The sequence below is a fragment of the Malus sylvestris genome, chromosome 6 (assembly GCF_916048215.2).
Source record: "Malus sylvestris chromosome 6, drMalSylv7.2, whole genome shotgun sequence".
Taxonomy (NCBI): domain Eukaryota; kingdom Viridiplantae; phylum Streptophyta; class Magnoliopsida; order Rosales; family Rosaceae; genus Malus; species Malus sylvestris.
In genome coordinates, this window is record NC_062265.1 from 34,490,133 (window position 1) to 34,506,236 (window position 16,104).

At 38.5% G+C, this 16,104-nt stretch overlaps 2 protein-coding genes and 1 pseudogene across 9 annotated transcripts; all 3 read right to left on the bottom strand.

Moving 5' to 3' along the window:
* Positions 1-1,413: 1,413 nt before the first annotated feature.
* On the bottom strand, positions 1,414-2,724 carry LOC126626330 (STOREKEEPER protein-like; annotated as a pseudogene).
* Positions 2,725-3,722: 998 nt separating this feature from the next.
* On the bottom strand, positions 3,723-6,359 carry LOC126626329 (uncharacterized). Of its 4 annotated transcripts, none has more exons than XM_050295632.1 (5): positions 6,270-6,359; positions 5,157-5,669; positions 4,945-5,041; positions 4,360-4,435; positions 3,723-4,169 (listed from the first exon to the last, which is right to left on the bottom strand). In XM_050295632.1, the coding sequence occupies exons 2-4, from the start codon at positions 5,651-5,653 to the stop codon at positions 4,373-4,375; spliced, it is 657 nt and encodes a 218-aa protein (XP_050151589.1). In that variant the 5' UTR covers positions 5,654-5,669; positions 6,270-6,359; the 3' UTR covers positions 3,723-4,169; positions 4,360-4,372. The 4 variants fall into 4 exon arrangements, with proteins under 4 accessions (XP_050151589.1, XP_050151591.1, XP_050151588.1 ...); XM_050295634.1 differs by having other exon boundaries at positions 3,723-4,139; positions 5,157-5,666; positions 6,270-6,346; XM_050295631.1 differs by having other exon boundaries at positions 5,157-5,666; positions 6,270-6,346.
* A 1,153-nt stretch (positions 6,360-7,512) lies between these two features.
* On the bottom strand, positions 7,513-16,060 carry LOC126626325 (putative D-cysteine desulfhydrase 1, mitochondrial). 5 transcript variants are annotated; one of them, XM_050295625.1, is made up of 11 exons: positions 11,235-11,790; positions 10,988-11,161; positions 10,769-10,834; positions 9,506-9,700; positions 9,278-9,388; positions 8,839-8,930; positions 8,617-8,709; positions 8,417-8,474; positions 8,217-8,330; positions 8,026-8,123; positions 7,513-7,949 (listed from the first exon to the last, which is right to left on the bottom strand). In XM_050295625.1, the coding sequence occupies exons 2-11, from the start codon at positions 11,132-11,134 to the stop codon at positions 7,742-7,744; spliced, it is 1,182 nt and encodes a 393-aa protein (XP_050151582.1). In that variant the 5' UTR covers positions 11,135-11,161; positions 11,235-11,790; the 3' UTR covers positions 7,513-7,741. The 5 variants fall into 5 exon arrangements, 3 of the variants coding, with proteins under 3 accessions (XP_050151582.1, XP_050151581.1, XP_050151583.1); XM_050295624.1 differs by having other exon boundaries at positions 10,988-11,790; XM_050295626.1 differs by lacking the exon at positions 10,769-10,834 and having other exon boundaries at positions 10,988-11,790.
* Positions 16,061-16,104: the final 44 nt, after the last annotated feature.

Consider the following 16,104-nt stretch of genomic DNA (forward strand, 5'->3'; position numbering starts at 1 on the left):
TATGAAACACTTTTCATAAAATTGTAAATTTTATAATTTTGGTTTTGTTGATGCACAAAACCAAAAGGTCTTGGGACAACATAAATCCGACCGTAAATCAGCAAGAAAGTAAAAAACACAAGATGTATTATGGTTCACCCCAATATTTGGGCTACGCCCACACTGATATTGATATTTCACTCTGAATGGTGAATATACAAGAAGGCTAGAGGCAGTGTGCTCTCTAGCCTATTTTCTGTGTGCTATCTTCCCGTGGCCTAAAACTTGACTTCCTTAATGAAGAGAGTGAGGAGTCATTTTATATAAGGGTTCATCACTTATTACATATTTGTCCATTCATTTATTACATAATTACATTTGAGTCATTCGAGTATTTATACGAGATCTAAATACGGAAGCCCTAAGTATGGTACAAACAGTAGTCCCCCAAGTCTTTAGTCAAAAGAGTCTTTTGGCTGAAGACTTGAAATTCAATCCATGTGTGGGCTGAAGTAACTAGATGTCATCTGAAACTGATACTCGATATGAGGCAATGCTCAATATGAAATGATGCTCAACTAGAAGTAACACATGTTGCAAGACTGCTCGGCTTATGGCTTATGTTGCCTTGGTTGGCTCGGCTTGTGGCGTTTAAAGGTGAGTGAGTCCCTTTTATAGAACAAGGGTTCATTCCTCAATACATAAATGGTGGGCTAGAGTTGATGTTCGCGGTGAGACGGTTGCTCAGTTGGCGGTAATGCTTTCTAATGATGGTGAAGGAGTCGCTTTTATAGAATAAGGGTTTGCTCCTCAATACATAAGTGATGGGTTAGGAGTGATGCTCACAGCGAGGCGGTTGCTCAGTTGGTGGCGATGCTCTCTAATGATGGTGAGGGAGTCCTTTTTATAAAATAAGGGTTCGCTCATCAATACATGAATAATGGATGCTCTCTAATGAAAGTGAATGAGTCTCTTTTATAGAATAAATGTTCGCTCCTTAATACATAAATAATGGGCTAAGTCCCCCTAATATTTTTCATGAGGCCCAGTTGCGGAAGCCTAATATATGATACATCGTGTAGTCCCCCAAGTCTTCAGTCAATAGAGGCTGTTGGCTGGAGACTTCAAATTCAATCCATGTATGGGCTAAAATGGTGGTTTGTTCGGATGCGATCTTTGTATACCATGCACTGAAGCTTTGTAGGTGAAACTTTGACGCTAGAGTTATATAAATGAAGTTTTCGAAGCTGATTGACATAAGTGATGCTCATGAATGTTTATGTTGATTGACATGAGTGATGCTCATGAATGTTGATATGAATGATGGTCATGAATGTTTATGTATGATTGACATGAGTGATGCTCATGTATAATTTTGAAGTACTGGACGTACTTTTGATCACCTAGTGGGTGATATGAGCGGCAGACTGCCGAATAATTTTAGAGTGCTGAGTGTACTTTTGATCACCCGGTTAGTGATAATAGCGACAGGCTGCCGAATAATTTTGAAGTACTGAACGTACTTTTGATCACCTGGTTGGTGATAATAAAGAATGAACCTTTAAATGGAGGGATGAAGGTTGAAGTTTGAAGCCATAGAGTCTGGCTCTTTTGGGCATATGAGCTTTCGCCCTCCACATAACATTCCAGCCCATTATTTTGGGTTTGCCGTTTGTTTTTAATTTTTATTATTACCCTTTGATGGAATTATACAGATGTCTTCGAAAGATAAGAAAAATAAATCACATCATTTAAAAATAAATCCGACCCTCTGCTCAATGGGTCACGCCCATAATTCCCTTTTCTGCATGCCATCATCACCGCAATTATGTCTGCTTCTTTTTATCTTCTTTTGCTTTCTGCTTTTGCTTTCTACTTTTGCTTTCTGTTTTTACCTTCTTTTCTTTCTGCTTTTACTTTCTTTTCTTTCTGCTTTCTGTTTTAGATATGTCGCTTGATGACATGATTAAGGGCAATATTCCTTTCTCTAAAGTGACAGCTGCTTGGCCAGAACTGTTTGAAACCGGCAAGTCACATTATTCTGCACCTCTTTCTTTACAAACACGCCTGAAACCGGCAAGGCCAGAACTGTATAGTTGTTAACCTTATTATTCTTCCTCGGCGGCTTCCTCTTACCACCCTTCACATTGCTATCGAGTCCATTGGCCTCAGAACCCCAAATCTTTTTGCACAGCTCAAAGCACTTAAGCTCATGGGGCTTCGAAAACACCGAGTCCTCGCTATCCTCTCCAGCCTGGTACTTCTTCTTTAATTTCCTGATCTTATCAGTCAACTTCTCAGCCATTGGTCGGTGCTCAAATCGACCTGCAAATCATTCTTGATGAACTCAAGGAATGGGGCCACATTCGAACTCGCCTCTACACCTTTCTTGCTTTCGAACTCTATAATGCACTTTAGAATTGTTATCTCATCCTCGCTCCAAAAACACTGCCTCTTTTTCGTATCCTCATCGTCATCGCCGACCTTCTTCTTCTTGGAATTTTTCGGGCTGGGCTCGGTCTCCGTCGGTCGCTTCGACCCAAAATTGGGCGCTACAGCAGGCTTCGCCGAAGCAATCTTCTTGCTGGGCATAACAGCGTTGTTCGCGGGCTTGGAAACGATCAGCTTGACGGTGAAGTCGGAAGCTGACAACGAGTGGCTATCGGACTCGATCTCCAACTCGAATCTGGAATCGTCTTCGAAGCCATCGAAGAGAGAAATAAAAGGTCTTGAATTAGGAAAGCTTTAATTCTGTAACAGAGCCGAGCGACAATCAGAAGTGGGAATTTTGATGTGGGAAAGGGAGAAAAGTACTAATGGTGAAGAAAGAGCTTATGCTGGCTTTTCGTATTGGGAATCAAACAAAGTTTAAAGATGTTTAATGGGAGTGGCCTCACGGGTCAGTTGTCACAAAGAGAGAGAGAGAGAGAGAGATTGGTGCTTTGTTTGAAAAGGTGAAAGAGATCAGAAGCAAGAGAAAAGGCAAAGAGAGTTTTAGTTGTCTCTTGGGTTTTTGTAGATTCACGGTGGAAGTGAAAAAATGAAAGAGAACCAACATAACTTTTCGTGTCAATTCCCACAGACGACGTCAAATGTTGATGCACAAAACCAGAAGATCTTGAGACAATGTAAATCCGACCAAAAAGTAAAGAACACAAGATGTATCATGGTTCACCCCAATGTTTAGGCTACGTCCATACTAATGTTGATATTGTTTCACTCTGAATGGTGAATATACAATAAGACTAGAGACAGTGTGCTCTCTAGCCTATTTTATGTGTGCTCTCTTCCCATGGCCTACAACTTGACCTCCTTAATAAGGAGAGTGAGAAATCCTTTTATAGAATAATGACTCATCGCTTATTATATATTTGCCTCTTTATTTATTACATAATTATATTTGAGTCCCTCGAATATTTGTACGATGTCTAAATACGAAAGCCCTAAGTATTGTACAAACAGGTTTCATCAGATATTGTCCTAATTTCTTCTCCTATATGAGTTGTACTACTAATAGCCCTACCAAAATTTCTCTTGCAAACATGATATTGTTCATGCATAGCATACTTGTCCAATAAGAGAAATTTTTTTACGTGCCGTGCACACGGCCTGGTATAACAAATGTAATAACAGAATTAATTGAAAACTTAAAAAAATTGAAATATGACATTTAGTATGCCGGACCATGTTTCCGACATATTAAAAAATTTCTCATCTAGCAAAAGTAGTGCCAAACCAATCCATCGATCAAATTTTCAAATATCATAATTATAGATGAGCAAAATTTCCACATAGCACTTTATCGTGTAATGAAAAGTATACTCCTTAATTCTCTCTTATCACATTATCATAACTTTGAATACACACAAACTTTTGCTTCATCAGTAACTCTGTGACGCATTACCACCAACCAAAAATTGAAACTAATTTCAAAGGAGAAATAAAAAAATGGAGGAATGCTTTGCTATTTGCTAACTAATAGTACTAAAAGACATTGTGCTGTTCTAATTCCTATGGCTTAAAAACAAAAGTACAAGGTTTTCACTCGTGATCTCAAATAAAATTACTTACCACCACTTTGTATTCGTAATTTGGACTTTGCAGTTTGGAGGCATGTAGGCATACAGATACATAGACTTTCTAGTTTCTTCCTTTAACGTCTGTTCGGTATATGAGTAGTGTGTCAAAAACTGGACAAACAAGAAGTTCTGCACATCAGAAATTGTCTTATTTCTAATAGGAAATACACAAAAGGGAACCTTTTGCAAATCTTGAATTAAAAGCGCGCTAAACAGGCACTGAAGAGACGCTAAGACATGTTTTAGTACCTATTGAGCACCCCTTAAGTGGAAAAAGTTGTATCTGTGTATATATACTCACCTGACTTCTAATTTTAGGGGCTTTCCACCATTTCTAGTTTCCTCTTTCTAGAAGCAATGCCATTTTCTGATCCCATCTACACACAGCAATGCAAACAAGGCAAGTACAAATAAGCAATTGTTAAATCCACTTGAACAAAGTAAAACAGGAAAAGTTACTACTTGAAGAAGATGCAAGATCATCTGGACTAGTATTTATCAACAAATTGTTCTGTTCGAACTTCAAAACCAATCAAGCAAGCAAACTATTGTTTCATGGTTTCAACTTAGGAAGTGACCCCTGCACGACCCTTCTCTCCCATGCATCTTTTGATTGAATAAAACAAAAGAGAATCAACGAACAGAAATTAATAGGATTTTGCAAAAGAAGAAAAAAGGCGTGCATAAATCTTCCTCTTAACTTTCTTGATTGCTAAATAAGCTATTCTTTATGTGTTCTGGTTTGACCTATGTTATTCTGAAATCTCATACAATGGACATGCAAAATGTACTTGTCCAGTGCAATTGTTGGACTAACAAAGTAACGGTAATTAAGGGTAACTTTGTGATACAGAAAAATAGCAACCAGTTGAAGATTTTATATTACCAGAGGAGGACGATCAGCACAATCAGAATGAGATGGGTCCAAAACAGCAGCAAGAGAACAATCCCCGTCATCGTTTTCAACTTCAGACAGTGGAGTCCTGTAACATTATACTCGATTTATAAGAACTCAATTAAACAGATAGTACTAGCTAACACGACAGACGAACAAAACAAGAATAAATTGAGCAGACTAATGCTATCAGCATAACATACTTAGGAATTTGATGGCACCAGTCAGGAACTTCTACTTGATAGGCTTCACCAATCCGAACTTTAGACGTAAATGGCTCCGGGTACTTCAACATAACTGCTATTGGACCCAGCTCAAATTTACACGTTAAGCCAAACCTCAAACCCATGCTACTAGGAGATTTCAGGAAAGAATCGTTCTGCAACTTTTCGGACATAATTTTGGAACAGGAACCGCAAAACCAATCGTCAACTGGAAAAACCACTCGGGGCTTGCAGCATTTTACATGAAACGCTTCTTCGCAACGATCACAAATTAGCATATTCGATATACTTTCAGAACGACGACAACGCTTACACGACTGAACATCTCCACCAAGGCTAATGTCAATTCCCAAAACTTGAGGGGAACGAGTTTTTCTAAGGGGAACATTCTTGATCTCGTAACTTTGAAGTATTGGGATGCAAACGTCGTTTTTGCCCGCTTCAACTGAACCCGGGATAGTGCTCTTAAGTACCATTGCTAGTTCCACCCTTCTTTAATTCAAAGAAACACAAGCACAACAATGGCATTAATTAGAAACTAATCCAGAGCAGCTATAATGAAATATTCGATTTTATTTACGGTGCGACAATATAAACTACTCTAATCTACGCAGATTCGAATTTCTCTAGAAGTGCATGCAAACTGTCCAGACCAGAGGGCCTAACGCACGTCTATACGAATGCAAAATTAATGGAAATTTGCATGTTTGATATCCTTCTTGAATTTGATTTCTTGTTTTAAGAAACGATAATGTAGCTAAACTATTTAACACTCATCAGTTTCCAAAACAAAAAAATTGGATGCAAGAAGGATACCGAACAACCGCTAATTAATGGTGTTTTTCTTTTTTTTTTTCTAACAAATGAACTATCATGGTATGTACAACAGAATTAGTTTAAATCTAAAACCCCTAGCATTAATAGAGAACAATCATCTCCAAAACTATAAAATATAAAGGCATTAATAATTAATAGGATTAATAACGCAGATGGAATCAAGTTCCAAAAGAAAACAAAGAGGAATTAAATCTGTGGAATTCTATAAATTCAGGGCTTTGAATGGATAAAAAGGGAGGAGGAACTAGCACTTACCGGATATGGATCGACAGCGGCTCTTCGTTTTCTCTTGGTTTCTTTTCTTGGGTAATATTTGGAAACGAAAATGTGGCTCCTCGCTTTGAAATCAGGCGGGCAGCGAACTACAGCAAATTTTATTAACTCATTTTTGAAAGTGTGGGCCCGACCCACTAACGAAATATTTCAATTTGGCTCCAAAAAAAAAAAAAAACCTCCCGCCAATATTATTACGATTTGAATTTTTCACTTTTAAAAAAGAGTGTGGCAGCTACACCAACCTGCAAGATAGACGAAGATTTGAATTAAAGTAATTGAAATCGGTATTGCTTTAGTGTGCAAGTTGGAGGTAAAGAATTGTGTTAAAAATAAAATATCCTAAGACTCCCTCCAACTCTGGACTAAATACCAAAATAACCAATTTATTCCTTTCTCCAAACACCATCCAACCCAAGTCAAATGCTAAAGCTGGGCCAAATACCCCCCCAGATTCCCCCTACACACGCGTGGACTCACCCAAAAAAGGCCCAGTCTTAACCCGCTCACTCGCCGACCCGCCCCACGAGGCTCGCGTGCCTTCAGCACCCGACAGTGGGGGGCCTATTGTCAGGGCCGTTGTTGGCCATATCTCCGAGCCCAACGGCTCTTTTCCGCATCCAATGGCAAGAATTTAAAGACCGTTGGTTGATCCAACGGTCCAGATTCAAAATTTATTATTATTTTTTAAATGTTATTTTAAAATACATTGAATCCAACAGCTAAGATCAAATATAATCAAATCTAACGGTAAAAAAAAAAATCTAACGGCCCAAATTTAAATCCAATAGCTAATTCACCAAAAAACTCTATAAATACCCATATATTTGTTCAAACATCCATACAAAACTCTATAATTACTCTTTAATTTAACTTCTATTTGACGGAATGGATAAAATTGGTGAACTAAGATTAAATAAGACAAAAATAATAGTTTTAAGGGACAAAGCGAGACAAAATCAATTTAAAGAGTAAAATAAGATTAAATAATTGATAGTTTGAGGAGCAAATCAATTAAAAAGTTTTTTTAAAATAACTATTTATTTAAAGGGAATTTAGTCAATTTATTCACTTTATTCAAAATGGGGAGTGCTAATTGGCATTTGAAGAAAAAATAAGTAGTACAAGGAGAAATATGTCCATCCCTAAACTGTATAAATTCATAATCTAAAGGGCAATGCTAGGTAAACTCAATTTATAATACAAACTAACTGAGCATGTTCCAATCGTCAACTTTCATGTTATTTAGTTTACAAAATTTTGTCTACAAATTTAGCCATTATCCTAATCTAAACATCCATTCACTTTATACATGCGACAAATACCAGTTATACTTCCATTAACAAGCAATACACCATCAAAGCACAAGCCCATAACTAGTCTTGTGTAACATAACATACATTTTGATTGAGGATTTTGATCTCCTCCCTCTGTCGGTTGATTTATCTCGAGCCTTAGAACATTTTCCCAATATCATCAACCCCCCGGGGAACATATTCGTTGACATCCATCCGACGCCAATTTCCCAACAATGGAGCCATCTGCTCTACCTTGTCGTACAACCCAAGTAACCCGCCCGAGTGTATGAACAGGATATTTCTTCCTTCCCACTTCTTTGGATTCTCAGCCATGTCTTTCATCATTCCATAAGCAGCTTTGCCACTGAAAACAGGAACAAAATTAAATTTATTGAATCGTTGATTGGAAAAACAAATTCAAAAGTATTGCTGATACGGACGTGTAAACTGGATCAAGAACAACCCCAGTGGTCGCAGCAATCTCCTTGACAAAATTAAGCTCCTCAGGGGTGGTAATTGCATAGCCTAGACCTTTCGCCTATCAAACCACAATATACAATTACTCCATGTTTTGTAGAGGACGCGCAGTGTCTACATTACGGCTATTCTAATCTGTTTTGACAGTACTTACATCTTGAACGTCAAGAATATCGTGCGAATCAACGCCTGCCCCAGCTCCATTGAATATGCCCTGAACAAAGTTGTAGAAGTTATCAGGGTTGCTAGCCACAGCAAATGCATGAACCTGCAGGTCAGAAGGAACAAATATTACAGGACAAGATGTCAAGAACGGAAAGTTGTTAATCTACAGAAAGGAATCCAACGACATACTTTTGCCTTCAACGAACTCAACCAAGAGCCCAATGACAATCCGGCAATTGTACCCCCACTAGAAACCAGTAAAATCAAAATGTTAAACAGATGGAAGTTGTAACACTACTCATATTCTACTGCGTTACAGTATTAGATATACTCAATGTAGAAAACATGTAAGATAATATTCATTATTCGACCCCTGGGTGGAGAAGAACCTGCCACAAGCAGCAACTATATCATCAAGCTTAAACTTTCCTGGCAGGCTCTGAAGCTGCTGCTCAATCTCTCGAATCGCTTCAATATAGCCCCTGAATCAATCAACTCAAAACCATTATGAGAAACTGAAACCTCACAAGCCTCACCCAGCACCCTTCTCCCTTCTCATCCAAAATAAATATTTAAAACGATATGGTACATCGGAAAGGCCGCAATCTGACCAGGTTCCTAGAGCGTTTGACCCACCGGCAGGAATAACATATGGCCTTCTTCCTTCTTTAAGCAGTTTTTCCTTTAAAGGATTAGTTACAGCCTGCACAAAATTTATACAAAAAACCAAATAACTACACTATTTGCAACGAACGAAAAATATATTAGTTGATTGTTAACAGAAATACATCTCGGTACAGCAGTAAGACATATAGCTGGTACGCTCTTTTTCCTCCTATCCATTGAGTCATGCAAATGTTAATTAAAATGCAGTTCATAACAAGTGCGTCTTACGCAGAATTACTTATAGCCAGGGATGAGTGTTTCAACTTCAAACTTCGACAGAGAGACGGTAACATTTGCTAACAACTCTCAAAGAATTACATTTTATATATAAGCTATAATAAAATGAGTGCTTAATTGTTGTCGAGAAAGGAAAAACAAACGCACTTCTTGGCCGAATTTTATCCAGTCTTCTTTTGCAATCAATACAACATGAGCTCCAACTAAATGATCGATGAGGAGATTGCCTGTCAGTCCAGGATTTTTATCCAAGAGAGCCTGCATTACAGAAAGAGGCAAGGCAATTAAGCAGAGAGTGCGCGGGATAACTTATTTGATTACAAGGAAGATTGTTACTTTTCAAAACAGTAGCAAAACTAGGAGATGGAAATTGACCTTAGGGGTAGCTAGCATGAGATAAGAGTCAAGGTTGAGATACTTGGCAGCCACTGCAGTTGCACAACAATGGTTGCTTTGGATGCCCCCTATCGTAATGACACAGTCAGCACCCTTTGCCACGGCATCCGCTATCAAGAATTCCAATTTTCTGATTTTGTTACCGCCCACTTGCATTCCCGAAAGGTCATCACGCTAGAGATTTACAACAAAATCAATGCAATTACGCTTCGATAAAAAACTTATTAAGGTTTTAGATTTTATTTAGAAACTTGCATACAAAGGGCAGCCTATTCACTCATTCGCATTCGAAATCTCCATTTGATTAGGAGGATCTTAAGGTAAAGTTTGTATGCCAAACCTAGTTAGGGCTGGTTTGGTACTGCTGTGAGAATAAGCGGTTGTAAAATAAATCAGCAGAGTGTTTGGTAAACTTTTTTGTAAAAGTGCTTTTGGAAAAAAAAAAAAAAACAGTCTGATAGTGGGTATTTTCATTAAAGGAGCACTGTAGCTCCGTGTGCTTTGAAAAAAAAGCCAGTTTTCCAAAGCTGCAAATAGCAGCTTCAGCTTTTTCCTTTGATTTCAGCTTATTCTCACAGCAGCTTTCAAAATAAGCCTTTTTTTTCAGTTTACCAAACACCTAAAACCCTCATAGTTTTTTTTCATGGGTGCTTTTTTTTAAGGAAAACTAATGAAAAGGGCTTGAAAACTTTGAGTTTTAATGATAAGGACAAAATAAAGAGTAAAGTGAATAGTACCAGGTTTGACTTTTTAGTGTAAAAATGTGGTTTTTCGTTAAAGTGAACAGTACCGTGAGCTTTTCGTTAAAACTTCCTTTTTTTTAAGCACCTCACTCCCAAACCACCCCTTAGTGTTGAATATATCACTGCCAACTCATCTCTGCCAGCTCATCAAAACAGTTGTAAAGGATTAGATGATGTAATAGTTAGTTGAAATAGTTAGTTAGTCCTCTAGTCAGCTATATATAGCTATTGTAAACAGATAGTAAAGTGAGTTCATTGAGTTTAATACAAAAGCTTCATTCATTTCTCTCGCATATTTATCTTCTCTTTGTAAAACTTCATTTCTTGATTTTATAATTGTTCATCTCTGCTACTTCTCCAATGTAGTTAACAGTTAGAAGCGGTTTTTGGGTGTTTGAAAACACTTTTAGCCATTCAAGTCTGTTCGACCCGGCAAAACCCAAACGGGAAGCTTCTGTAGGAAATCAAATACCAATGAGGAAAAAGCAAAACCAGATACCTTTAACCAGACCCCGGTGTTGGGTGGCAAATTGGGAAGATTCCATTTATGAATTGGAGTTGGAAACTGACAAGTGATTATTGATGACAATTAACAAACACTAATTAAGCAACTGTTAAATTTCTAGTCAAGGAAATTATATAAATAAACAGTAATATGTAATCGCATATATAGAGAAATATATATGAGGCAAGGAGGAAGAAGTGAAATAGGTTTTACTTGTCCAAGAGAGACGGTGTGGGAAGGGATGGAGTCGATATGCGATGCCCACGGAGGAGGAGTGTAGGCCTTTTTCGTCAGGAAGTCCATCGCCACCGCCTTCGCTGCCGTATCGTAGCTGTTCTTGGTGTTGACCGCCACTTCCATTTCTGTGAATCTAATGAGACTGAAAGTCTGAAACAATCTTCTGCAGCTTTGGAAATATTTTCATGCAGCTTTGGAATTTGGAAGCATTGGAAACAAAGACCTTTGTCTGCTACTGCAAGGCACCATCCACGTGAAGGTGAAGACCAAGGTAACGTTAAGATGCCATGCAACTTCAATTCCCACGTGAACAAGCCAAAGGAGATGGCATGCAGTAAGAGACATCGAGTTCCAAGCCTGTTGTGCCTTGGCCCGTTCATTGGTGCGGAAACGAGATTCAGATTACAACCTCAACATAATCACACTCAGTTGAACAGAATAAAATACAAGAAATAAAGACACCGAGAAATTTACGAGGTTCGGCAAAAACCTGCCTACGTCCCCGAAGAGATATTGCTCTTCACTATGAGAATAACAGTACAAGTACACATGAGTTAAATCAACATAACCCAATCCCAAATCCCAAATCCCTTTGCACACCCACTCATAGAATTTTCCCAAGAGCCTCATTCTACCCCAAGAGTTCTTTCACTAGAATACTTTTCACTCTAGCTCTCTTGATTTTCTCTCACCCGTGCCCATGCTTTCCCATGGGAGAGCCGAATGCTCTCCCCCTTTGGATGCTCTCTGATGCCTTCTCAGTAGAGAGCCAAATCTCTCTCTCTCTCTCTCCCTAACTCGGCAAGCCTTCTCAATATAAGGCCAAGCCATCATAGCCATCATCATTGTGTCTTGCATCATCATTAAAGCAAAAAACAAACATCATCATTAAAGTAAAAGCAAGCATCATCATTATATCTTTACTCATGATGATGTCCACCAAACTTTTGCTTTTACTTTGTCTGCAACTTTCATGCAACCCACACCATGTGATATTTCCACCGAAAGCAAACACAGGTCACTTCATTATTGTTAACACATGACTCATAATTACTCACAAATGTATGAGCCAAACACAACAATCTCCACCTTGGCGAATACACCATGCAAAAATCCTTGCACCCATCACCAAAGTCCATTGGCCTTACGTACCAGCATGCACACTCTGAATCCACCTCATTGGTCCTGTTCTGATTCAGTCACTGCCAATGCATGTGCAGCTACTGCAAGCTAAAAATCACAATTTAGCTTCAGACAGGATCTCGACACATCCTTGTCTCCTCCAGCAGGTTTTCCTCCTCTTCATTGTCTGCAACCTGGAAACTCGTCAGCGCACCCGTTTCTAGCAACAACCCATCGAGCCAGAAAAAATTCCCACACTTTCTTCTACCTCAGGACCATCTCATCACCTGTGAATCCCATAGCTCCACCTGCTGCAAAACACCTGCAACACTTGAGACTAAACATCACCAGGAGAAGTGTTGCTTCGAGTACCTAGAGGGCATACTCGAAGCCTTATGCCACAAACTTGCTACAACCCGGCCTTGCACCGTAGCACTGTGGACCCTTGCCTCCGGAACAGGATCTGAACCTGCTCTCTCTCAAATCCTTTTTCCAATTTTCTTCCACGATTCCAACCTTGAATAGCTAAAGCAATCTCATGCCCACCATCATCCATGGTCTCCTTTGTGTATCATTCCACACCAAAGAAGCTTGCACCTGCTCCAAACTTACTGTATCTTTCCATGCAGTAAAGTTTCACAAGGTTCTCGTGCGAATCTGAAAGTAAGGTAAGAAGAAAGAGGTCTTTTTCTTCTTTCTCAACATCAACTTTCGCAGTTAATCCAAGCATCCCTGAACACGACTTCCATTTCTTCAGGCTTCCATTACTCTCCTTTACCAAGAGTAAAACCGCATCTCCCATTAAACTGCTCAACTGAAAATTCCATGGTGAACAACAAATCTGGACCTCCAACGAACCAAGCGTCCAACGATGCTCTGATACCAATTGTTGTGCCTTGGCCCGTTCATTAGTGCGGAAACGAGATTCAGATTACAACCTCAACATAATCACACTCAGTTGAACAGAATAAAATACAAGAAATAAAGACACCGAGAAATTTACGAGGTTCGGCAAAAACCTGCCTACGTCCCCGGAGAGATATTGCTCTTCACTATGAGAATAACAGTACAAGTACACATGAGTTAAATCAACATAACCCAATCCCAAATCCCTTTGCACACCCACTCATAGAATTTTCCCAAGAGCCTCACTCTACCCCAAGAGTTCTTTCACTAGAATACTTTTCACTCTAGCTCTCTTGATTTTCTCTCACCCGTGCCCATGCTTTCCCATGGGAGAGCCGAATGCTCTCTCCCTTTGGATGCTCTCTGATGCCTTCTCAGGAGAGAGCCAAATCTCTCTCTCTCTCTCCCTAACTCGGCAAGCCTTATCAATATAAGGCCAAGCCATCATAGCCATCATCATTGTGTCTTGCATCATCATTAAAGCAAAAAACAAACATCATCATTAAAGTAAAAGCAAGCATCATCATTATATCTTTACTCATGATGATGTCCACCAAACTTTTGCTTTTACTTTGTCTGCAACTTTCATGCAACCCACACCATGTGATATTTCCACCGAAAGCAAACACAGGTCACTTCATTATTGTTAACACATGACTCATAATTACTCACAAATGTATGAGCCAAACACAACAAAGCCAACAACAAGGACAATCAACCATGTATAGTTTTCCCACTTTCAATTAAAAAAATATATAGTTACTTTACTAATACGTAATCAAAATGAGAAGAATTGAATTAGAACGGAGTGGAATGGAGAGGAGTCATAATCATTTGGGAGAGCTGTTTATTAAAATTTTCTGAAATCGGAGTAGGAATGATATTAATCCAAGTTCTCCATTTTCCTTTCAAGTTTGATTAAGTTTCTTTTTCCACTTTTATTTTTCTGGTTCTCTTTAGCAAACTTCTTGTCCAAAACAGAAAACACTATTCGATGGCGGATTCTTAAGCAACACGTAAAAGTGCAATTCACAACATTAGTAAAAGTGGAATTCACAACATTAGATACAGAGATGTACACACATATGAATATCAGAGTGCGTAATGAACGAGACTAATAAAATAATAGAAATATTATTAAACAAACGAGAATGCCGAAACGGCTACAAAGAGACTACATTGTGACTGACTTATTTCTCAAACTAAATTACAAGCAATATTTATAGAGAACTAAACCTAAAAAACCCTAACTCGGATGGGTTAGGCCTAAATCCTAAACTAACAAGCAAAACCCAAATACTAAAATAAACCTAAATACTAATATTTTCCAACACCCCCTGTCATACTCATGGCGGTACACAACATGGGTTTGCCAAAGTAGATGTGGATGCAAGACTCCAAATTCCAGTGCCAGTACCGATGCCAATTCCAATGCCGATGCCAATGCCAATGCCGATGCCAATTGTGAGTTTCCAAACAAACCTGAGCAAACAAACAATAAAATATATTTTTTCTTTGCCGTGTGGGGGCCTCAAAAACTCCAAACAATTTTATTCTTTTTCCTTCTTTTTTCTCTCTTCTTTTGGGCGAACAAGTGCAACATCACACCTTCTTAAACAACTATATAGCAGTGGTGTGGTGGATTAGTCAGATTGACTTTTTCCTTGCAAACAATCAATACCAACTAACAAATCTAAAACGAACGACAACAAAGGCAAACAAATTGATACCAACGAGAACGGATTGAACCTTAAGGATCAAACCCGCATTAATACCAAGTTGAATATCAGAGTACACAACGAATGAGACTAGCAAAATAATAGAAATATTATTAAACAAATGAGAATGCCAAAATGGCTACAAAACCCTAAGAGACTACATTGTAACTGACTTATTTCTCAAACTAAATTACAAGCAATATATATAGAGAACTAAACCTAAGAATCCCTAACTCGGATGGGTTAGACCTAAATCCTAAACTAACAAGCAAAACCCAAATACTAAAATAAACCTAAATACTAATATTTTCCAACACACACCACAAACAACAACCATACTTCAATTAACAAACATGCATCACAAGGAATTACAGATCTCCAATACAACTACTCTAATTTAATATGAGATAATTTCTTATGCATCCTTCAGTACAGCATACACTTTGAATGAGGATTTTGATCTCACCCCTATAAACAGAGCACTACACTCTTTACTTTGATTTATCTCTAGCCTTAGAACATTTTCCTGATACCATCGATCCGAGGAACAGATTCGTTGACATCCATCCGATGCCAATTACCCTACAATGGAGCCATCTGTTCTACCTTGTCGTCCAACCCAAATAGCCAGCCTGTGTGCATGAAGAGAACCTTTCTTCCTTCCCAATTGGATTCTCAGCCATGTCTATCATCATTCCATAAGCAGCTTTGCCACTGAATGAGGAACGAATTAAAATTTGATAAATCGTTGATTGGAAATATATGTATGCTCAAGATTTTTTGTAATAACAAGGTGGAAACTAATACTGTTACGGACCTGTAAACTGGATCAAGAACAATCCCAGTGGTCGCAGCAATCTCCTTGACAAAATTAATCTCCTCAGAGGTGGTAACTGCATAGCCCAGTTGCGAATTGATTATCTACAGAAAGGAATCCAATGACATACTCTTCTTTTTTAACTAAATCAACATGAGCTCCACCTAAACGCTCAACCAGGAGATTGCCGGTCAGTCCAGGATCTTGGTCCACGAGAACCTGCAGTAGTTCAAGAGGCAATATTAAGAGAATATGAGACTAATTACATTATGTGGGAGAAGTACAATATTAAGGGAATATGAGTTGTACATAATAGGATGTAAAATGTGGCCTCATCGAAACTTTGTTGACCCTTTTTAACACGTTCAAAAGAAAGAAAATAGTAGTACGTTTCAAATTACATTAATCTCGAAAGCTAATGTCATTTATCAAATTATATTTGCTTCTCGACGAACATGATTGAAGATAGCACGAAAAGAATGAAAATTGTTCCCCTACAATAAATTTGGAGTAGTTTTGAAGTTTGCCAT